The 24,885-nt window shown below is 41.2% G+C and overlaps 1 protein-coding gene across 2 annotated transcripts in view; it reads left to right on the plus strand.

The window, feature by feature from the left end:
• CERS6 (ceramide synthase 6) overlaps positions 1-24,885 on the plus strand; it is a 311,818-nt gene that overhangs the window by 105,773 nt on the left and 181,160 nt on the right. For both annotated transcript variants that reach the window (XM_019796708.2, XM_002916510.4), the window contains exon 3: positions 1,089-1,219. In XM_019796708.2, coding sequence (XP_019652267.1) covers positions 1,089-1,219 — 131 coding nt within the window. The remainder of the gene's footprint in view (positions 1-1,088; positions 1,220-24,885) is intronic.

Below are 24,885 nucleotides of genomic sequence, written 5' to 3' on the forward strand. Positions count from 1 at the left end.
ATCATAGGTAATCCCACCGTTGTAACTTGACGCTGCTCAGCCTGCCTCCCCCACCCCATTTTTGGTTATTTCCTCTAATCACTAACATCTCATTTATAGTAAAGTAAAGATAGAAAAAATAAAGGAATAGACCTCACTCAGCTGAGTTCTGTTGTGCGGCAGGACATGCTCACATAATTGTGGGCGGGATGGTCTCTAAGATATCGAAGAGAGGGTAGAGATACGAAAGGGGAGAAACGAACATTTACTGAGTCTTAGACATATTGTTTACATTTGGTCGTCATCACAGCCCTATTTCAGTGTATGAATAACCCTGACAGTTGAGGGAACCAAGGCTGAGAGGTCATTAGAGTGACAAATTGAACCGGGCTGTCACCTCCTAATGTTAGAGCAATGAGTGAGAGACAGACAGAATAGTATCATCCTATGGCAAGCCATAAGTAGGGTCTCTTCCTTGTTCACCAAGTTTGTGTCTTCAAGTAATGTATAGTTGTTGTAAAGGTTTGATGAGGATCTGGTCAAAAGGAATGACCAAGAAGAGGAATAGAAGAGGAATGTGTGAGTAGCAGAGCAGAGAGAGAGAAGAGGAAGAAAGAGAAGACAGGTTTTGTGTAGAATTGGTGCCTCTTAGGCTACAGGGAGGTCTGTTGAGATGACTGAGCTTTTGTCTGTCCTACACTACCCTGATGTGTGATAATTGGGTATAGCATTTTTTTTTTTCCTGAGAAAGTGAAACCTTTGAATGATGCCTCTTTGCAAATTCATCCTAACCTAACTCCTTTCCTTGAAGGCTGATGGAGCTGACTCAGGCAGTTGGCTGCCTCATTGCATCTCTGTTGCTGATAAGAAGTGCAAGCGTTTGAGCAAGATTCGTATTTTTCAGTGCTGTTTCCTAATGAGTAACTTTGTTTGTCCTAAGTGGTTATTTATGGCCATGCTACTAATGGAAGGACTAAGTCCTAAGTGGTAAATACGGGAATCTCAGTAGCAGGTAGTAAATACAGAGGGGAAAAAAATCTCAATTTAGACAAGGGCAGATGTGTTTATAGTGAAGATGAAAATGATTTTGCTGGTACCTTGTTTCGTAGCATCCTGATGAAAAGAGGTTGGAAGGCCTCTCCAAGCAGCTGGACTGGGATGTTCGCAGCATTCAGCGCTGGTTTCGACAAAGATGCAACCAGGAGAAGCCAAGCACACTGAGGAAGTTCTGTGAAAGCATGTAAGTTGCTGTTTTTCTTTTTGAAAGAAAAACCTGCCTGAGTACTCATCCCATCCCCGAGGTTAAAAATAAGGGCTTTTTGCAGGCTCCAGCAGCCCCTAAGAAGCATGCCACCTGGTGGAAAAATAGTCCACAAAAAAACCTGGGGGAATAGTAGTTTGTAAGAATTTGTGATTTCCATGTTGGATTTAGTAAATGAAGCTCGCTTTCTAGTAGAGTTCCTACAAAGTAGGCAGATTACAGGGGCCTGCAATGGCGTTTTTCAGTCAGCCACCTCTGAAATATAGCACTAGAAGTCATTATTGTTACAGTTTGAATTTTAACAGACGGGACTTTGTCAAGATGTTCTTTCCACTGGTAAAAGCTGAGATGTTAGATGTATTACCAGAGAGTTGTGATGATGTCCCATATTCCTGGAGGTTTAGGAAATAACTGTATTATATTCCTTGGGTGAATTTAATGAAGCATGGCTTTAAGATGGGGGATGGAGCGAAGGTCTCTTCCATTTCTGAAATGCGAACTTTATGGTGTGTAAATTATCTATCAATAAAGTGGTTAAGAATAATAAAAGACCCACAGAGAACTAGCACAGTGCTATTTTGAAATAGCAACACTCAATACACTTACCTATAGGGAAGTTGGAGAAAGAAATACTGAAGCATTGAGCACATTTCCAACAAAGGGAAGATAACAGTGACTTGAGCTCATTGGTCCATTTGGTCTTCATCCTTTGGGATATGACTGTGCCTTTGTCTAACAGCTCTGTCCTTTGGGAGCTTTTTCCTGACACCTGGTCATTGGAACAATAGTGCTGTCAGTGTTGCTCCCTTTGTTGCAGGTTCTTTCTGTTTGGGGTTGAAGGTGAATTTTCAGGTTTTGCTTTCAATTATGCTGGAAAAGTATTTTTGCAATTGCAGTCTAAAACTTAGAGGGAAACCTAGTGTTCTGGGAGAAATGAGTTAGAGGCAGAATAATACCATAAATTCCTAGGGCTGGGTAAATATGGAGAGCATAAACAGGATCTTCAGGAGGTCAGAATATTTATAAAACCAGGAAAAACAACCCGGTAGATACAATCTGCAAAGCCCTTCCTATAATTGAACTTAGTGGCAGTTTATGGAAGAAGGATTTATGCATCTGGGCTCCAGATCAAAAGGTGGAATTGCTTCCTGGCCTTGCCCCACCATATATGCAACGGGCCTGGGTGCCATTGGGCTGCAGATCTGAGCAGGAGTGAATCTGGGTCTTGGCACAGGAACCACATGCTGAAACTCATGTGCCATCTTCCCTTCCTCCAGCTTACTTCTTTGGTAACTGAGTGCTAGTCCTTTCTGTACTATACTAAGTCTGCACCAGTTTCTGTACCAGTATGTATAGGAATCTGTCACTGGATGGTGTTAAAAATGGAGATTCTCATTCATTCAGTGAGTCTGGGATGGCAACTGAGGTTGCATTTTTCACAAGTTCCCAGGTGATGGCTAAAGTCTTGGCAATGTGAAGGCACACCTGGGGGAAGAGGTGGTACCTAAAATATTGATTTTGATCTTTTTCCTTAAGAAGTTTATTATAATAGTGTCAAGGAAATATGACAAATACCTGAGTCTGTTATACAACAAACAGGTGTGTGTGCTAAACAATTGGTATGGATAGTCAATAACTAAAGAGGAGAAAGCCCACGTGTGGGCTAGGGCACGTGGCGGGACTGCTGGGACTAGCCCTGAGAATACTGGTGGCCTTGGACTTCTCTATTGCAGAGGACTGTGCTGATAAACTTTGTTTTAAAACTCTCTTCTTCCTTAACCTCTGGATTGTTACTAGATTATCTTGCCTTTCCAAGGGTTTCTGTTTGAATCAGTTATTCTGCATTTTTCCATTTTCTTGACTGGGCTTCTTCTCCAGATTCAGTCTTCAGCCTCTTATTTTCCCTACTCTACCTTCCATCCTCTGTGCAGAAGTTATTTCCTCTTGCCAGGTTCTTCCAAAGTCAGGTGTCCAATGAAGAGGTTTCTTCTGAAGCATCATTCTGCTTTCTCCCACCTGGCAACTCTGACTTGCTTCCCTTTCTGACTTCCCTTCTATTGTTTGCATGCCTCTATTCTGTTACAGGCTAGAAGCTCAAAACGATTATTCACCAACTTCCATTTGATCTCTGTAAAGCCACTGCCATGGCCCAGATCTTAATTGCTCTCATAGCTCTCCTTATTATTTATCTCACATTCATAGGTATTTTGCTACAAAAAAATTCCCAAAATGCTACTATCTTCATGTTCTGTTGCTTTTAAACCTTGATGATTTTTCTGCAACTATAGGAGAAATGATTAGGCTCCTTAGCCTGTTAGCTAGACTCTGGCCTTTATGTGTTTGGTATCAGTCACCCCAAAGACCCCCTTCTTTCCAGAAGGTTGTCTTTTCACCGTGCATACTTTGTTCATTCTTGCCCAGGTTTATGCCATGTTCCTGGCATGGACATCTATATCCTCTGCCTTGCCCATCTATCCCCTACCCATTCTTCAAACCCCAGGCCGTCTCAGAAATGTGGCATGACTGTTGAGTGTCTGGCATGAACACCACTTCTTTCAAATTTTTAGAGTCCTCATTGTAAATACTGGTAATTTAATACTGAATCATGTGCTTTCTTATGTGGTTATTTAGCTTTTCTTAACTTGTCCATATATTTTTACCCTAATTACATAATACTTGCTCTTTGAGGGCACAGGAACCACATCTTGTTTTTCTTGCATTCTTAGCCTTTCCCACCACATATATACTGCTGAATAAATATTGGTTAAATGACTGTAAGTTACAGTGGCATTATTTTGGAAGGATTTGCTGATCTAAGTTGGCACTCTGCCTCCCCAAATGAAGAGTGCCTATTATACACTGACTTAGCCTAAAATTTGTCTAGGAAAATTATCAAACTGTGGAAGCTCCAAGACTATTTCAAAGAAAGAAATTCAGAGTAAGGAATGCAATGACGAAGGGGAACATGTAGATAATGCCATGAGGAATAAGGCAGAATTATATTAGTCATCATAGGCACATTTGTGTGTCGTAGTTATTTGCTCATCGATATAAAAAATGATCTGGAATTGTTGTTCTCAACTAGGGGTGCACTGTGTAATCACCTGGTGAGCTTTTGAAAATACACATACCCAGGTCCCACCCCGGGATGTCTGAGTCAGCGTGGTGACCCAGGTGAGGTGGAACATGGACATCTTGAAAGAAATGCCCTTAGTACTTATGACACACATTCATGGTTAAGAAGCATTAATCTCTGAAAAGAGGGGACTACTGTTTAAAAATCCTGAAAATCAAATTAGCAAGTAAGACAACACAGATCTGGGACTTGAAGGTCTAGGGCCCAACTGTGCAGTTTCTATAGCTTTTCTGTTCTCTCTCAATCTCTGTTTTAGAAAATAGTGTCTCTTCAGGGGAACTGTGTTTCATCTTTCAGCAGTGTGGGATGACAGCAAGATGCATGCCAAGCAGTGCTTGTAACCATCTGCTGGCATGTCCAACTTTTGGCACACCCACTTCATGTGGATGAACTGAGTAGAAGTTGTTCAACAAGTAATGTGTTGAAACATTGACATGCTTTTTCCCCCCTTCGTGCTTGACGTCAGTCATTCACAGCTGTGTTAGTTTTGATGAATATTTCTTCCAGAAGCATTTAAATCTTTATTGGCAACTGAAAGAGAGATTTGCAAGAGGGAGTAAAGAATTTATAAAAATGAGATACCCTGTGATACATTTTCAGAGGAACTGTTTCTAAATGGGAGCCATTTAACTGGGGGATCATGCTTTGAAGCCGCTGAAGTTTTGCCTCCTCCTCCCCCAACAGTTGCATCAGGATACTAGGAAAGTAAATCATATCTGCAATAAAAAAAAAATATCTGCAGGATGAAACAGGAAAGGGACAGAGATAAGTTTCAGAATAAATGGCTTCCCTGTCATTTGTACCCTATATGCTTTCATCATTTTTAAATATTGCGCAGTGCATTTAATAGCACATGCCTGGGAGGGAATATTATATATGACTTTCGTTTAAGCAGTCTTCACCTGACTGGACAGATAAATCTCCCACATGATAACCTGAAGATATAGGGCAAGGAATATTACACTTTACAGATTAGTACTCATTTATGTGGATAGGCATTTGCTCATATGGAACCTTGTTGTAAGATGAGGACTCAAGACTGTCATTTCTTTAGGAATTTCATTTTAGAGTTGAGACTGATTAAAACTACCCTTGAATGCTGCTGGTTTTGGATGTTTCTGTTCAGGGGCAGCAGACTGACCAAAATCTGGACACCTTTTGAAATTGTGACTTTATTTCTGCAAAGAAGCCCCATGATCCTAATTTGTGATTCCATTGCTGAGTGAGACATGAGTGGTTTAACCCATTGTCCTCATGCTGCCACTCAGTCACTGCTTTTTTATTTGGTAGCTTTTCACTTGGTCATGTCAGCAATGCTGCCTTGTGACCTCAGTAAGAAAGTGGAGCCTAATAATTGAGGAGAAGAAGAGCAGGGATGCACAGGGAGCAAGCTGTCTCATATCCCTTGATTTCAGATCTTGGATCTGAGGAAATGCGTGGTGAATGTATTCAACAAGTTGTCACAACCCAGTCACCTGTTTGCAAGAGAGAACTGACTGAATATTTGTAAACTGCTTTAGAATCTTCCATTTGTTCCACACTATAATGAAGGACAAAATTTTGCCAAAGAGAAAAGTCAGTTTTGATTTTTTTTTCTCCATCAGATCACGACATGAACATTATTTACTACCAAAGTTCCCCTGAAGACAGATGCCAATTTTGAAGGACAGAATAAGAAAGTATTATCTTCTAGAAAAATGGCACCTTCATGTTTTCAGTACTATGATACGAGTTCATGCTGATCATGAGTCTGGAAAAAAATTAATCATAAAATTGGAATACAGTCTCTTAGTTTTTTTTTTTTTTTAAGTTAGTTAAAAGTAAATCTTTTTAGAGAGAGAGAGAGAGATCATAAGTGATGGGAGAGGCAAAGGGAGAGATAGAGCATCTCCAGCAGAGTCCCTGCTGAGCACAGAGCCCCACATGGGGCTGGATCCCAGGACCTTGTGATCATTACTTGAGCCAAAATCGAGTCACCCAGGTGTCCCAACCTCTTAATTCTTGAAAAGCACGGAGTTGAGTTGTTTTGCTGCTATTGTGATGATGGTAGTTGTTTCTCATTAATTCAAAATAGTCCCTAGACCAATGAACAGCTCCTGTCATCCAAAGTACATAGTTACAGGCCAAGTTACTGTTCAGATTTGATTGAGTCAGTGAATGTCTTGGTGTTCAAGACTACTCATGACTGTTTTAAATGGTTTTAAATCTGTCAGTTGTATTCTGGTCAGTTTTAATTTTGGAGCAGGGGTCAGCAGACTTTGCCTGTCAATGGCCAGAAAGTAAGTATTTTAGACCACAGGAACCTTGTCGCAGCTATAACCCTACTGTTGTAGCACAAAAACAGCCATAGACAAAGCAAATATATGTGGCTGTGTTCCAATAAAACTTTATTAATAGATATTGAAATTTGAATTTATCATTTTCATGTGTCATGAAGTATTCTTTAAATTTTTTTTTCAACCATTTAAAAATTTAAAAGCTATTCTTAACTTATGGGTTGTACAAAAACAGATGGCAGGCTGGATTTGGCAAGCGGGCTATAGTTTGTTAAACCCTGCTTTGGGATTACAATACTGTTAGCAGTTCTTTCAGAGTTTCAGGAAGGAGAATGTGGTCTTACAGCACACAGCACAGTCATCCATTGAACAGAGTGTTGCCATATAATAGAAGCATTAGGCAGTTCTGTGATTAGTATGCCCATCTCTAGTATTACTGGCACATGGTGCCTTGATGCTGTGCAATTGCATTTAACTCAGTCAGGTCCTCTTTGAAGTTGTTAGTATTCTCAAGGTAGTATTACTTCCCCTACAAAAATTCTGAAGATTGATGAACTGTGTTGTAGACAGTCTGCTCTTTTGCCTTGGGTAAGCTTTTGAAACCCTTTCCCTCTTTCTACTCCTGACCTGCCATCTGTGGCATGTGAACTCAGGTTTTCCATTTAGATCAAGCCGCTCACAGTCCTTGATGGCATATGGCTAGGCCTCTCATTCATGGGTACTGACTAATTAAAGAAACCAGATTTTTGCTAAAAATATCAGAGAGGCCAAACTTTGGTCAAGCGGGCTGCATATTAGGCGCTGTCAAATCCTAAATTTCTCAAGGCTCTGTAGATAATTTTTCCAAGAATTTTATTCGACATGGAGTTGGACGGAGATGAAAAGAACAGAGTATATAGAGGAATAATTTAATTTATTAAGCCTCATGTTCTTATTTAATTCTTGTCCACCATTTTTGAACCTGTATGCCATTTCCTTGTTGTTTAATCTGTTTTAAAAGTCATTTCTGGTTTTAGAACAAAATCATGAAAATTATTACAATCAACTTTGATTATAGAGGATGTATAAAGGTACACATAATGTTCCTAAAGTTTGGGGAAAAAGCACTCCAAGAAGCCTGCCACCAGAAATAAGTACTTCAGCTTTTGCTACTTATTAGGATTATATTCAATCCACGTGCCCACACAAATATGCATACATGCTGTGTATCTAAGCTTGGTGCCTGCCCTTCTTGGGTTTTTCTTTATAGAACCTGCACCATCAGAGGGCCTAAAGATGGCTGTAGGAACATTATGTTTTATACTCTGCCTTTCAGATCTATTAGTCATGATTCCCTTCGTGGCAGCACAGTCAGTTGTGCTGTAACACAGCGTACACATTCCTACAAATTGCCACACTGTGCAAAATTGTACAACAACACAATACAACACAGAGCTTATGGGAAAAATGAGTCAAGGCACAACACTCAAAAGCTTTGTCAGAAGCATCAAAAAAAGATGGGAACCTAATAAAAGCAGCACAGTTATATACATGTTAAGTAGTGAAGAAATACATAAAGACTATAATAAATATGGTATTTTACCTTGAAAAAGACCTGAAGTTTGCTTGGAAGTTGGTGTTGGTGTATTGGGTGAGCTGCCATAACAAAATACCACATACTGGGCACCTTACAAAACAGAAATCTCTCTCTTACAGTGCTAGAGGCTGGCAGTCCAAGATCAAAGTGTCTCAGGGTTGATTTCTCCTAAGGCTTCATTCCTTGGCTTGCATATGGTGGCCTTCTTCCTGTGTTCTCTCAGAGTCTTTCCTCAGTGCTTGTTTATCCTTGGGGTCCCTTCCTCTTCTTATAAGGACACCTGTCATATTGGAGTAGGACCCCACTCTTATAACCTCATTTAACCTGAATTGCCTCCATAAAAGCCATGTTTTCACATAGAGTCATGTCAGAGGTTAGAGCTTCAACTTAAGAACTTTGGGAGGATGCAGTTCAGCCCATAGGATCATTGGAAGAGTTACAGCTCCTAAGTTTCTGTGATGCGGTAGAAGGAGGGGATCTGAAATTTGAGAGAAAGCTGTGACACCAGGTCGATGTGTCCCATAACATGTGAACTGAGGTAACGTGGGAATGTTTGAGAAGGGTGGGTGTGCATGTGTGTGCGTGTGTTTTGTATTTCTTCCATTGCTCAGGTCAACTCAGCACATTTCTGCATTCACACAGTCCTTCCGACAGGTGAAATCACATATAAGCCAATTTAAATTTGGGCTATGCTCACCTAACAGTGCAAGATATTCGTGGTTTCACAGCCAGCCTTACAGCGGGACTGACAGCATAGGGTAGTGGTGTAGGGGGTGAGCTCTGGAGCCAGTCAGTCTGAGTTCGAGTGTTCCCTCTCCGAAAAGTCTGTGGGATATTTGGGAGAGCTGTTTGGCCTCCCTAAGCTTCAGTTTCTTTATCTGTAAAATGGGCATACTGGTAGTGCCCACCCTGTGGGGTTGCTGGGAAGACCACATGTGTTAACATATGAGGTGTTTAGAAAGGTGTCTCGTGCAGAAGGGGTTGTAAATGCGAGCTACCATCAACAGCACCGTGTCGTCTATTGTTGGTCAAGTTGGTATAACAGGAGCAGGAGCAGCGACTAGTCGTCCGTCATAGCCATGCAATGGCAGAGCTATAGGCATGTTCCCCGGTGTGTGTTGTTCTGGGAGGAGAGCTTCAAGAAGATGCAGGGAGAACGGGTTCTTAATTTAGAATGAAGCTCTTTTATTCTGTGGAACTCCAAGGAGGCAGCAACATGTGGATTCACAGGACTGTCAGCTTGGGCTTTACCTACACACACAAAAAAGAAGCAAAATCCGTCTGAGTTCAGAACGGCAGACCCTTTGGCTTGCTGCTGTGTAGCGATGTGACAGAAGTGGATGAGAAAAGGTGTCCTACTTCAGCAGGGAATGATGCCCGCTGTGCCGCCAGGAGCCAGGGCTTTTGAAGCACCGCATGAGAAATGTCAGAACACACAGTGAATATCTTTGAACCGCAGAGATGTAAAATCTGCCCAGGTGATTCTGAGGAAGACACAGCTTGCCTCTCCCAGTGGGGAGAGAGGAACAAAGCCTGGAGCACAGTGGTGCTGGCTGGAGTGAAACCACCTCTGCGAGGGCCAGGACGGCGCCATCAGCCTGAGGACGTCGGCATGACTTCTGGGTATAAGAGTTTGCCGTTACATGTAATGTTTATTGGTTACCTCCCATGTGCAGGTGAAGGGGCTACAGAAGCAATTGATCTATAACAGGGTTGAGGTTGGGAATCAAATGTGACTGGTTCATGTCCAGGCTCAAGCTGTTTCACCCTTAGCGAGCAATTTAACTTGGCTAGGTCCCAGGGGCTGCTTCTGTAAAGGGGAAATACCTCCTATTTATCAGGTCATTCTGTCAATGAAATGAGAGGGTATAGGTATAATGTGCATCTCTTAGTGCCCGTTTCCCTTTCAGCTGGGTTTGCAAAGTTGAGTAAGCAACAGTTTCTTCTTTTCTTCTTTCTTTCTTTCTTTCTTTCTTTCTTTCTTTCTTTCTTTCAAGATTTTATATATTTATTTGACACAGAGAAAGAAAGCACACAAGCAGGGGAGAAGCAGAGGGAGAGGGAGAAGCAGGTTCCCCACTGAGCAGGGAGCCCCACGTGGGGCTTGATCCCAGGGACCCCAAGATCACGACCTGAGCAGAAGGCAGATGCTTAACCAACTGAGCCACCCAGGTGCCCCAAGTAAGCAACAGTTTCTGACCTTGTGGGACTCACAGGGGCAACTGATTCTGCATATTAGTAAAGTTGTTCAGTACCTTAGATAGGGAGATATAACCTGTGATACTTTAGTGATAAGGTTCTTTTCTAGAGCCTCTCCCTTATTGTCTCAGCTGTGAGGTTTTCTGGGTCTTATATCTTAATATGCCATCAGGAGAACCATATTTTAGATTGTTTGGGAAGGAAGCACACAGTTGCTCCCTCTTGGGAGTCCAGTCTGCTTTGCCCTCGCTTTCTGTTCTTCTTTTACTCCTCCCTGCCTCTCTCCCTCCCACCTCCCACTATTACAGGGGTAGGTGCCTTCTGCTTCCTCCTGGCTATTCACCCTTCTGAGATTAGCTTGTGGGGGCCACAGCCCTTGTCAGAGGGTGGACAGGAGGCTCCATAGACTCCTCAACCATTACTAATTTGACTATAATTGTCTTAAAACTTGGCACATCGCACATGACTCCTGGTATTTGTATACAGCACCTACTAATTCAGGGGTGAAGGTGTTTGTGTGTAAGTTGTGGCGGTGGGGGTAGGCACTTGAACAAAGCAATGGGAGGCACAGCTCTTCCCCTTTTGAAAGATTTGGGCAGATTCCAAGTGACTTTTGGGGAAGCAGGTCTTAGAGAGTTATGTATAGACCGTCCTGAATCTAAATTCATAAATGAGCCCTCTATGAGATTGGAAACTTAACTAAAAGCAATTAAGCCCAAATAGTTTCATTCACGAAAATCTCATGTTTACTAAGGGCTTGGGTCATTGACGAAAGGAATTGGCTCTTACTATCAGCGCATTATACCAATGTATGACTCAGTTTGAACACTTTAATTTTTTTGTTGAAAGAAAACTTGCTCACTGAAATATATCTCTTATTGATTTGATATATAATAGAGATGATTTTAAGCAGGCACCTTCTGTGTTCCTTGTGATGTCTGTCTTCCAACCTTTATCTTGTCTTCAAGAGAGGATAATGTAGTGCATAGAATCAGCATAATGACCTCTCCCCTTCGCTTTTCCAACTCCCATACAAACATGCAAAAATTAAACATCCAAAAGAAAAAGAAAGAAAACCACGTTACATTATCACCTCACTGTTAGCTCTATCAACTGTGTCATATTTTGCAGAGAAAAAAAAATCAGGGTGTGGGACCCGTAACTGGTAGGATGCCATTGACTCAGCACTCTGCAATCAAGGTACAATGTTAGAAAAAAACAAAACAAATCAGGACATGCAGTCAGAAAAGCATGAACGTATTTAAATGGTTTGGAGCAATTGAATATTAGAAATCAAGATTATCCCAGAAAATCCAGAAAAAAATCATGCACCCACAGGACTTAATTCACCTCAATTTCCCAAATGGTTACAGAGGACCTTTCTGTGGTAGCGGCTGGGTGCTGGGGCACTTAAAGGTAAAAAAAAGACAAAATTGCTGTTCTCTGGCACTCAGAGTGTAGGAGGGGGAGAGGCACAGCAGTTTAGAAAAGAGCTACAGACCATCTAGCTCTCCCTGGACCGGGGACCAGGCTGAGTCATTGTATTGTAATGAGTACTTGTGGGTTAGCAAAGCAAAGTTGGGATAAATAAGCATTGGCTGATGTAAACAGCATCTTGCAAATGCATTTTATGATGGATGTGGGGACAGAATTAATATTGAAGTATAAAAATATTGAATTGTATTTATAGAATTTTTATCTTTCAAAAGAACAGTATTTGGCTGGTGATACCCGTGGAATAACAAAGTGACCATCCTGTACTGGGATTCTGCCAGAACTTCCTACATTGAAGCGTATACCATTAAGCCCCGCTGTGTTTATTACTGTTTGGGTGCGAGGAGAGTCACTGTGCATGCAAATGCCTTACTTATGGGGAACCTTAGTTGGTGCTCCAAGGAAGGTTATTTGGTGAATCCAGTTTTCATCCAGAGCCATCAGAGATCTTTCTTTTCTGTCTCCCTTTCTTCTCTGTGGGTGGGAGGCTGGGGACTGGGATAGGTAAGGGCTGGAGCGGGGGGGGGGGGGGGGGGGGGGGGGGGAATTGTGTAAGTGCTTTCCAGATTCCATCAGGTCCAACCCAGTGATGTGGGGGCTGGGATACTGGTCGCAGTAAGACATTCTCAGTGTGTGAGGATTGTGGTCCGTGCTGTGACCTGTGAGATCTGAGAAGTTCCAGGCTGCCCCTCTAGCTCTAGGTGATAAGCCCGTGCAGATCTCAAGAAGTAGCCAAATACAGGGGGCGCCTGGGTGGCACAGCGGTTAAGCGTCTGCCTTTGGCTCAAGGCGTGATCCCGGCGTTATGGGATCGAGCCCCACATCAGGCTCCTCCGCTATGAGCCTGCTTCTTCCTCTCCCACTCCCCCTGCTTGTGTTCCCTCTCTCGCTGGCTGTCAGTGGACGCACTTGTTTTTCTTCTGTTAGCCATTGAGATGGCAGTTCTCAGCAAATATTTTCTCTCTCATGAACTTTAGTTGTGGAAATGCATCCAACCTGAACAGATTTTCATTCTTATTTAATTCTGAAATAGGACTTGAACCTGGGTGTATCATTTCAATTTGATTGATTCAAAATAAAATATTGTTTTATCTTAAATTATGAAGGATTCACATGAATCCTGGCTATACCTCTGGTGTATTAAAATCTAAAAGCTTTTCTTGCTTCATGGGCTTAAGTGTTCTTATTTCTCTTTCTTCCCAGTATTTAGGTGGTTCAATAAACATTTTTTTTTGAGCATTTACTACATGTTGGGTTCTGTATCAGATGCTAGATGGAAATTAGGACCTCTTTCCTTTTTTTAAAAGATTTATTTATTTGAGAGAGAGAGCGAGCGAGAGAGAGCATGTGCAAGAGAGCGCACGCGTGTGCAGGGTAGGGGCAGAGGGAGGGGAGAAGAAGAGAATCTTCAGCAGACTCCCTGCGGATCATGAAGCCCAATGTGGGGTGGGGCTCGATCTCATGACCCTGAGGTCCTGACCTGAGCCAAAATCAAGAGTCAGATGCTTAACTGACTGAACCACCTAGGTGCCCCAGGAACTCTTTCCTTGATGGATAAATAACAGTGTTTCTTTCCTTCACCCTCTAAACCTCAGTGTCCATAACAGTAAAACAGCACTAATAATCTTAAAAACCTGACAGAGTCGTTATAACAATTAAGTAAAATAATTCTTACAAATCACCTAGGATATGCCTACCACATTGTAAGAACTCAGGAAAAGTAATTACTTTAGATCAATTTGAATTTCTGTGTGCTAGAGGCTGGCAAAATGAATTGAATTCCCTTGCCCAGTCAACTAATATCATTCCGAGTTTGCTTAATACCCTAGGGTGCCACACTACCACCATGTGTATTATCCAAGGCTTTATTTCTATTAAATCCTCAAATATCTGAATAATTACTTGGTAGGTGTGATGTGATGGCTTTTGTTGAAGACACTAAAACTCATCATTTTAATATCTAATTCTTGACTTTCTTTAAGGAAAAGCTTCTTGGTGTTTGGAGTAAGAACATGGCTTTCTGGCTTGCTGACTTTTAAAGTAGGGTGTAATTAGAAACCACAGTCTTATTTGTCTAGCACAGCAGGATAAGGCCCTTGTCGTGGAACTAGGAGGTTCAGATCTTAGGCAGAGAAGTCAGGGCACACAAGGCCCAGCTGGCATTGCAGTCAAGGGGGCCAGGCCTACTCGCCTGTCTCGAGCACTTAACCACCTTGCTCAGACTTTGTTTCTTGAAACTTAACTAGTCAACATAGTACTTCAGATAGAAAAATGGGGCCATAGCGTTGTTCTGAACATATAGGGCATTCACGCTTTAATAAATGTTAGCTGTTATTCTAATGATCATTAGTAATAGCACTATAATTATCACTGAAGCAGAGAAGGAACTCCTCTGCACGGATTCACTTTTGAACAAGTTTTAGCTCTTTTTAAGAATTTCATGAGGATTTATAAAAATGGCCTGTACTGCTAGGTGGTGGTGCCATGCTTGTTCCTGCCCCTTGGCCTTTGCTCATGTTGTCACCACCTACAAACCCCTACCCCCACCCCCCAGTACTTTTCCTGCTGCCTTATTGACTTGACAGATCTCCACTCGTCTATCAAGACTTTGGTCAGCTTCATTCAGCAAACTATAGGCATTTATTAAGTGATGAATTTATGCTAGGCACCATGCTTAGTGTCTGGTGGAGAGCGAGCTGGAAACAGATCATTATAACTTGTGTGGCCTCACCAACTCCATGACGAGGCTCATACTCCCATCTCTTTTTCTCCAAGTAGAACTGACAAGTCCACGTTTGTGTACCCCTTTAATAATAACAATAAGAGTTCACCTCTCTTACTTATATTTCTTTTTTTTGAGAGAAGAGAGAGAGCATGCACAAACGGGGAAGGGCAGAGGGAGAGAGAGAATCTTAAGCAGCCTCCATACTCAGTGTGGAGCCCAACGTGGGGCTCGATCTCACAACCCTGAGGTCATGACCTGAGCTGAAATCAAGAGTCAGACGCTTAACAGACTGAGCCACCCAGGTGCCCCATATTTCTTTTTATCTGCTAGCCTGTCAAGTTCTTAAGTGCAAACAGCACATCTTCTCTCTAAATATCCAGCGTCTAGGATTGTCACTGCATGTGGAAGGTACCCAATAAATGTTTTTAGGGTGAATTAACACATATCTTAGGGCTAATGACCTTCTAGGGATTGCTTGCCACGTCTTTTTTTCATATATTGCCCAATTGTATTTTGAGTGACTACTGTATGCCAGGCACTCCTTTAAGTCTTTGAGACATTTCATTGGGGAGGAGACAGTAGACAAATAAGTAAAATAAGTAAATAAGTAAATAAGTAAAATATATAGGACAGCAGTTGGCTCGAGGTACTATGGAGGAAAATGCGGCTGAAAGATAGATCAGGAGTATCTGTGGGTATGAGCATTTATGGGTTGTTGGGGAAGTCATTCCTGAGGATGTGGTATTTGAACCAAGGCCTGAAGGAGGTGAGGGAACCTCATGTAGCGGAGGAAGAGCAATTGCAAATACCTTCAGGAGGGGTGCACCTGGCCTGTGGGAGGTCTCAGGCGTCTGGGGTTGAGGGGGAGTGTGGGGGCGGGGGAGTAGAAGGTGAGGTAAGGGGATGGCCTGATCGTACAGAGCCCTGTAGACCCCTGGAAAGACTTGGGTGTTTTACTCTGAGAACAGAACTGCTGGAGCGTTTGGGACTGAGAAGTCACGTGGTCTGATTAACATCCTAACAGGTTCACGCTGGCTGATGTATTTAGACTGGATTGTGGGGAGGTAAAGCAGGTACTGGAAACCAGCAGAAAGCTCCTGAAATAATCCAGGGGAAACTTCTCGGTGACTTGAACCAAGCTGGTGGTAGTGGAAGTAGTGAGAAGAGTTCAGGTTCAGGATTTTTTTTTTTTTTTTAAGATTTTATTTATTTATTCGACAGAGATAGAGACAGCTAGCGAGAGAGGGAACATAAGCAGGGGGAGTGGGAGAGGAAGAAGCAGGCTCATAGCAGAGAGCCTGATGTGGGGCTCGATCCCATAACGCTAGGATCACGCCCTGAGCCGAAGGCAGACGCTTAACCGCTGTGCCACCCAGGTGCCCCCAGGTTCAGGATTTTTAAAAAACTTTTAATTTTGAAAAATTTCTAACATAAAAAAGGAAAATAATAGTTTAGTGAGCACCCATGTATTCTTCAACATTCAACCTATTTACCTATGACTTTTTTGCTGACCCGTTTCAAAGTAAATTACAGAGGTTATGAGACTTTGGCTTCAGCATAAATCTCCAGAAAATCAGGTTGTACCCTTACATAAACAGGATGCCATTATCATACCAAATTAATACATTGTTCCTGTTCGGATTTCCCCAGTTGCCTTCCCTGAGACGTCTTTTATATCTGTATTTCTTTCCGGATAGAATCCAATCACAATTCCTTCATTGTATTTGGTTGTTATGTCTCTCAAAATTTTCTCTCACTTTAGCTTCATTAGTCTGAAATAATTTTAAACTTACAGAGAAGTTTCAAGAATAGTATAAAGAAATCCTGTATAGACTTCTCCCAGATTCACCAGTTGTTACCATTACATCATACTAGCTTTAATATTCCTTTAAATTTCAGATAGGATTTACTTCAAAGATAGAGTAAACAGAATTTGCTGAGAGGCTGGTTGTTTGTTGTGAGAGCAAGCAAGGTTTCAAGGATGACCTTCAGGTTTCTGGCCTGAGAAGTTAGAAGGAAGGAGTTGCAATTTACTGAGTTGAGGCAGGTGAGGGAGGAACAGGTCTGAGTACAAGGTTGGGGTCTGAATATCAAGCATGTCAAGTTGGAGATATCTGTTCGGTGTTCATGTTGCAGGAGTGCCATAGGCATCTGGGTGTATAAATAGGGAGTTCAGGGACAAGGCTGCAGCTATAAATGCGGCAATTGTCAGTGAAGAGGTGACTGTGAGGTCAGCAAGAGTGGGAGGGTAAGCAGAGAGGATGACGGAGGACTGAGCTTGTGGTGTCCTCATGTTCAAGATGGCAGAGTGGAAAGGAGCCAATAAAGGGACGGTGAAGGAGGGGCACACGAGTAGGAGGAGGCCAAGAGAAGGTGTTAGGATCACTGGCATTGAACACTACTGATGGGTCCTGTAAGTTGAAGACTGCGAAGTGACCCGTGGATGTGGTTATTGGTGTTAGAGAGGTCACCGGTGCTTTGACAAGAGCAGATTGGATGGCATGGTGGCAGTGAAACCTCCATCTAAGAAGGGTCAAAAGAAAACAGGAGGAAAGAAATTCAAGTATGGGACTCTCAAGAAGTGTATTGTGAAAGGGTGGCAATTGGAGGAGGAATGTGAAGTGAAAGATTTTTTTATAAAGGGGAACGATTCTGGCGTGTTTGTATACTGATAATCCAGCTGAGGAAATTGAAGATGTGAGAGAGGGGAGAGATATGAGCTCTTTCCTTGACCATAGTGCATGTGTCCCAGTGGCCTTGGACGGGAGCGTGGACCGTTCTCTGCAGCCACAGGAGAGAAGCCAGAGGACCTGGGACACGATGCAGGCGAGTAGAGTTATGTTGAGAGCTTGTGGCGAGTCCAGAGATGGCTTCTTTCATCTTAGCGAAGCAGGAAACAGGGTAATCAGCAGAGAGCAGCAAGGGAGTAGGAGGTATTAGAATTTTGAGGAGAGAGGAGAAAGTGTGAAATAACTGTCTGGAAGTATATTTATTAATTCCTCTGGCTGGAGTGTGTTTCTGTGTGTGGGGGGGTGGTAGGCAGTGAGGGCCTCTTTAAGGAATGAGGTGTCAGGAGAGTGTGATCATCCAGAGGTCGCCGTCTCTAATGAAAAAGTTGCTTGTTTGGGGGGCACCCGGGTGGCTCAGTTGGTTAAGTGCCTTTCTTCGGCTCAGGTCATGATCCTAGGGTTCTGGGATCGAGTCCTGCATGGGGCTCCCTGCTCAGTGGGGAGTCTGCTTCTCCCTCTCCCTCTACTGCTCCTCCCTGCTTGTTCTCTCTTACTCTCTCTCTGTCAAATAAATACATAAAATCTTAAAAAAAAAAAAAAGTTGCTGGTTTGGGATCAGCCCTCGCAATGCAGTGAATGGCTCCTTAAAGGAAAACTAAGCTAAAAGCAAAGGTTTAGATCCTTGTCTCAGGCATGTTTCAGACCAGACTGCAAGTGGTGTTAACCAGTGTTATGAACTGAATGAACATGTCCCTCCAAAAAATATATATGTTGAAGCCCTAAGCCCCAGTGTGATGGTATTTGGAGGTAGGGCGTTTGGGAGATAGTTAGGTTTAGATGCAGTCAGTCATGGGGGTGGTATGTGTGTGATGGGATCAGCGCCCTTAGAAGAAGTGAAGGAGACACCAGAGTTCTCTCTCTCTCTCTCTCTCTTTCTCTCTCTCTCTCTCTCTCGTGCTCACACCAAGAGCCCACGGGAGCACACAGCTAGGTGGTAGCCATCTGCAAATGATGAAGGGGTTCTTGAATGAAAACTGAATGTGTTGGCACTTTGATCTTGGACTTCCCAGCCTCCAGAACTGTGAGAAATAAATGTCTGTTGTTTAAGCCCCCCAGTCACTGATATTTTATTAGAACAGTCAGAGCTGTCTAAGACAACCGATAAGCATTTGCTCATTCTTTATCATTTCCACATTCATTGTTTACAGGAGATGTTTCCTAGGGGAAAGAGGACGAGTCACTCATATCCTTCAGTCAGTCTGCAACTTTGGAAAGACTGAGGGGACAAAACTGACCCATGGAGCCTACTTTGCCTATGGTTACCTTTAAGGAGAATGTCCCTATCTTAATAAGCACTACTGTATCTTTTAGTTCATTATCCTGTGAGCTGCTGAGGTAGTAAATTCTTATTAAATTGGATGATGTTCCATTCCAGACTCCCTTCTGTCCTGAGAAATTCTGTACCACATGCGGAAGATTCTTAAGCTGCCACATGGATTTCTCTTGAGCTTTGGATGATTTGATGCATTAGATATTTTTATTTAATTTATGCTTTTAATTTTAAGAAACACATCCAGATATGCCTGCAGCTAGCCAGCCAGTTTTCTAAATCTGCATATAAATAAGAGAGGAGAGAGGGGAAAAAAAGCAGTGTGTTTTTTTCTTTCCCTGTGTTTTCTCTTTATATGTACATTGTATCCCCATTACGTTTCAGTTCCAAGTTTACTCCTTTAAAAATAAGGAATTCATTAGGAAGACAATCAAATAAGCAAATAAAAAACTGTAAGGGATGCATTTTCACAAAATCCCATGAGTGTAACTTTTTTGATACTTAAAAAGTAATCTGTGCCTCTGAAAATTATTTCAAATAAAATCCTTGTTTTTTACCTAGTATTATTAAATGTTTAATTAAATGTCTGCAAGACCTGGGTTAATGGCTCAACTCAAATAAAAAATTATTTGTAAATATAATAAACTTTTAATCTCACTAGCAAAAAAATAATTTTTTCAGTTAATTTCAACTCTTCATTATCAAAATTTTAACATATGCACTAAAGAAGAGAGAATAGTGTAATGAATTTCCATGTATCCATCATACAGCTTCAACTATGATATACATTCTGCTGTCTCCTTAAACTGAAAGTCATAAAAGTTATTAAAAACTTTAACAGACAAAAACATTAATATACGGGATGTGGGTACAAGATAATATGCTTATTAATTAATATGCTTTAAGGTGAAGCCTCCAAACTAGGGCCTGCAAGGTCTGAAAGTGGCCTGATTGTTTCCGCGTGGGCTCAGGTTCACAGGGCTTACCAGCTGTTATTCAGCCCTGTCCTTGCATGTTATGCTTTGGTAAGAAGTAACTGCTGAGCGTTCTCTGCACATCCTGTCCCAGCATCTTCCCTACCCCTTTTTTTCTCTGCTTTTAACTCTTTTTCATTTCTTTCAAGTCCAACTCAGGTGCCTTCTGTGAGGTTTCCTCTCAACACCCCACCCCTCGTGGCACAGGTGTCCCCCCCCCCNGGTGCCCCCCCCCCCCCGCCCCTTTAATTGGAGTTCCCGGAGAGTCCTGCCTCTCTCCCTGTCTCTACCCTGGAGTAAAATCTAAACCGGTCACCCTGGCCTGTGAGGCTCTGCATCGCCTGGATCTTGGCTGTCTCCCTCTCTGACTTCATCTTGTCTCACTAGGCTCCAATGACATCCACGTGCTCTCTGCAAGCCAAGGCCATGCCTGCCTACAGGCCTTTGCACTCCCTGTCCCCTCTTCCTAGAATATTTTGCCCCACATCTTTGTCTGGCTGCCACTCCTAGAGACCCCCCCAAGTGCCCCTTCTAGATCACAACACTGCTTTTCTTTCCAAGAAAGAAATATGGTATCACTTTTGTGGTATTCATTTTCTTTTCCTTTCTGTCTTACCATTTATACATGTATTCTGAAACAACATAGTTTCATTTTTTGCCTATTTTTAAACTTAATATGAGTAGAATCATGGTGTATGTGTTCTTTTGTGCCTTACCTGTTTTGCTCAGCGGTGTGCTTGTAAGGCCTATCCATGCTGCTCTGTGTATGTGCGGTTGGCCGTAATTCACCCATTTTCACCGCTGTGTGGTATTTCATGGTGTACACATACCACAGCATATTTCTCTCTTCCATCATTTTTGGATATTTGGGTTGTTTCTAGTCTGGGGCTGTTTAAGAAATAATACCACGAGTATTCTTGTACAAATCAATCTGGGTACACCATCATGAATTTCTATACTGTATAAATAGGAGGAGAATTTGGGCATAGGTAGGGTAACCATAAATTAATGTTCCGACTGGGACATTTTTGTGTGGACGGAATGCTAAACTTGACAGGATGTCAGGGAAATAAGTGAAAATGGTAATTATCCCAGGCAAATTGAGATATTTGGTCCTGTATTAAGGGGCCCCTGGGTGTCTTAGTCATTAAGTGTCTGCCTTCAGCTCAGGTCATTATCCCGGGGTCCTGGGATCGAACCCCGCATCGGGCTTCCTGCTCTGCTGGGAGCCTGCTTCTTCCTCTCTCGCTCCCCCTGCTTGTGTTCCCTCTCTCGCTGGCTGTCTCTCTCTCTTAAAAAAAAAAAAAAGAAAAAAGAAAAAAGTGTGTGTGTATCTTCAAACTTAGAGATAATGTTAATGTCTTTTCTAAATAGATTAGAATGTATGCACATACAGATGTCCACATTTGTACCCTATTAGAAGTGTACAGGAATCTCTGTTGCTCTATATCCTCACCAACACAGTATTTTTACATTTTGTATTGTGTACAGGTCTTGTTGTGGTTTCCATTTGCATTTCTCTCATTGATGAAACGGAGTTGTGAAGCATGTTTAAATATTTTTTTAATAAATATGTTTGAAGAGATAAACCAATTTTTTTTTTAGCTTGGCTTTAACCACAACACACGATTTTAATAATAAGTAAATAAATAAATTGTATTTTATTACTGTTTTATAGAAAACATTTTCTATTTTTAGTATTTTTTTGATGCAGCAATTATTTAGAAATATGTTTTCAATTTTCAGATATGTGGACATTTTAAGTTATTTTAAGATGATTTTTTTTTTTTTTAAGATTTTATTTATTGGACAGAGATAGAGACAGCCAGCGAGAGAGGGAACACAAGCAGGGGGAGTGGGAGAGGAAGAAGCAGGCTCATAGCGGAGGAGCCTGATGTGGGGCTCGATCCCGGAACGCCAGGATCACGCCCTGAGCCGAAGGCAGACGATTAAACGCTGTGCCTCCCAGGCGCCCCTTAAGATGATTTTTAAAAGCTCAGGGTAAATGATTATGCTCTGTATGAATTTTCTCCTTAGAAATTTGTTGAGATTGTTTTAAAGTCCACTGTATGGTAAATGTCTATAAAGGTCCTTTGTATGGTTTAAAAAAGAATGTGAATTCTGTAACTCCTGGTTATAGTGTTGTATATATTCTGTTTGGTAAAGATTTTAACCATGCTCCTCAACTCTCCTGTGTTCTTACTGATTTTGGGGGGAGTCTGCTTATTCTGTCAGTTGCTGACAAAAATGTTGAAAATCTGGCATGATTATGGATTTTTCTGCTTTTTTCTTATCATTCTGTCAGTTATTGCATTAAAAATATTTTAGGTTATGCTTTTAGGTATATAAGCATTTAAAATTATAATGACTTCCTGGTAAATTGAATGTTTTATTAATATGAAGTGATTCTCATGTTTAATCATGCTTTTTACCTTAAAGTCAATTTTGTCTTATTAATATAGCTACCCCAGTTTTATTTTAATGGTTATTTGCATACTACATCTTTTTCCAAATTTTTATTTAACCCTTTCATATTCTCGTGTCTTGTTTCCTGTGGATAACATGTGGTAGGATTTTGTTTTAATTCTGTCTGAAAATATTTGTTCTCTTTCTTTCCACTGAAGCTTAACCCACATACACTTAATTATCACTTTTAAATGCTTTTAAATCTCCATCTTAGTTTGTGCTTGCTGTTTTTTTGGTCCATTTTATGTTTCCTTTTCTCTCCTTTCTTGACTTATGCACTTACTATTTTTATGACTCCATTTTCCCTTCTGGTTTTGAAATTACAGGATCAATTTTTAATTATTTGGCAGTCGCCCTAGAAATTACAATGGGTTTACCTAAATTATCAAAATCTAATGTTAATCTACCTTTTTCACCCTCTTCCCAGAAAATCAGAGATATGTATAATACTTTTAGCTCCATATACCCACTCCTGGTTTATGTTATTTTTTTCATGCCTTTTATTCTGTTTTTGAGGCTTACAGATATTATTCACCTTAAAGAACCTAGAGTCAGTGTTCTTTTTAGATTTGTACACATATTTACCATTTTCTTTGTTCTTCATTATTTTTGGTACTCAGACCTTGCCATCTAGAATCACTTAATTCTTGTCTGAAGATCCTTGGGACTTCCTGGTGATGAAATCTCTTAGTTTTTGTTGTCTGAAAATAAGTATATTTTGCCCTCATTCTTAAAAGTTTTTTTTTCTTAGTGGAGAATAGTAGATAGGCAGTTCCTTTCTTTCCTCACAGTGGTGAGTTCATCCCATTGTCTTCTTGCTCACATTATTGCTATATAGAAGTTGATTTGTTGCTATAGAGAAGTCGATGGTAAATCTGTCATTCTTTTGAAGATAATGCCTTCCCCTCCACCCCTTTATGATTTAAGAATTTTCTGTTAGTCGTTTTTGTCTTTCTGTACTTTCAGTATGCAGTGTTATAAGTGTAGTTTTTAAAAAATGATTCTTAAGATTCACTGGGCTTCTTGAATCTATGGATTGCTATCTTTCATCAGTTCTGGAAAATTCTCACCATTACCTCTTCAAATATTGCCTCTTCCCTATCCTGTCTCTTTTCTTATGCAACAACAATTAAATGTATTTTAGACCATCTCACACTATCTTCAGTGTGTCTTAACTTCTCTTTCATGTTTTCCATTTTTTTGTTTCTCTTGGCTGAATGCTAGATACCATCTAACCTAGTTTTTAAATCACTCATTCTCGTATTAATCCTTTCTAATTTATTATTTCCTTCTCCTAGTTTTTAATCTGGTTATATTTTCTATTTGTACAAGTGGTCTTTTAAAAACCTGCTTGGTCACTTTTTATAGTTTCCTATGCTTGGCAGGTATGTTTCACCTGGTCTTTTCTTTTCTTTTTTAAAGATTTTATTTATTTATTTGACAGACAGTCAGTGAGAGAGGGAACACAAGCGGGGGGGTGGGGTGGGAGAGGAAGAAGCAGGCTCCCAGCAGCGCATGGAGCCCAATGTGGGGCTTGATCCCAGGACCCCCAGATGCTTAACAGCTGAGCCACCCAGGCGCCCCTGGTCTTTCTTTTCTTTATGGAGAATAACCATAGTTCTATAATCTGTGTTTGATAGTACTGTTATCAGTGGGTCTGTTACTGATTCTGATTCATGGTACCTTTTTTTTCCTTGTGTGCTTTAATTTTGTGCTACTCTTTGTTCTGAAAAAATATTGGTGTGATTCTTGAGGCCTAGAAAGGAGACTTTATCACTTATGCATCAAACATTTTTACATACTACCAGTCCAGGGTCACCTTAAATGAAGTCCATGGTTCAATATTACCAGGACCACCAAGGCATAGTGAACTTATGTTACAGTCATAGTTGTGGGTCCTTGACCATAACTTCTCATGAAATTGTTTCCTTTTTTTCTTTTTTTTTTTTCCTCTTGGTTTTCTTAGTGCCAGCCAAGGCAATATCCCTGCTGTTCCCCAGAGTTAGGGGTAGGAATAGGGTTTCTGTATGGTTCATACTCATCCTATGGATGTAATCTTTTGGGTCCCGTCTTAATGTGAACATTGCCTCCTGTAATATTCCCCACTTTGAGTGGGCTCTTGGCCTTGATCCTCCCCTTTCCTCCAGAAAGCTGCCAAAACAGAAACCCCGATTTACTGGCTGTGACAGATGCCCTCGAGGTGAAAAGAACTGTGATACTCTGCTTAGGTCTTTAGGTTCCTAGGGTTTTTTTTTAGATTTTTTTCCCAATAGCTTCTTACTATCTTGTTACCTTGGCTGCTTTTAAGGATTTTTTTTTTTTTAATTGAGGAGTTTAGTTGTTTTTCATAGGTCAGGGTAGCAAGGAATTGTTCTGAATAGCGAAGTCTGCTATTTCTGGAAAAGGAAGTATTAGTAAAACCTTAAATCTAGTAAGTATCATCTACTGAGAAAAAAAATTATATGTGCTATGCATACAACAGTTTTGAATGTGATAAAGGGTTTTGGAAACTAGAATTTTCGTACACGTTTATTTTATGTGATATATCATTTTAACATTGATGTAAAGTTAAACAAGGTCAGTTTGGGCTTGTATCCAGTGTGACTTCCAATTTTAACCACAGCAATTTCCTAAAACTGCACACAACAACTTTCCTAATGAGCCAGTGAAATAGCCATCTACACCAAGCACCCACCGGGTACAATTATGGTATTAGAGAGGTGTTGAGGGACATGGCCTT

Source organism: Ailuropoda melanoleuca, chromosome 2 (assembly GCF_002007445.2).
Source record: "Ailuropoda melanoleuca isolate Jingjing chromosome 2, ASM200744v2, whole genome shotgun sequence".
NCBI lineage: Eukaryota > Metazoa > Chordata > Mammalia > Carnivora > Ursidae > Ailuropoda > Ailuropoda melanoleuca.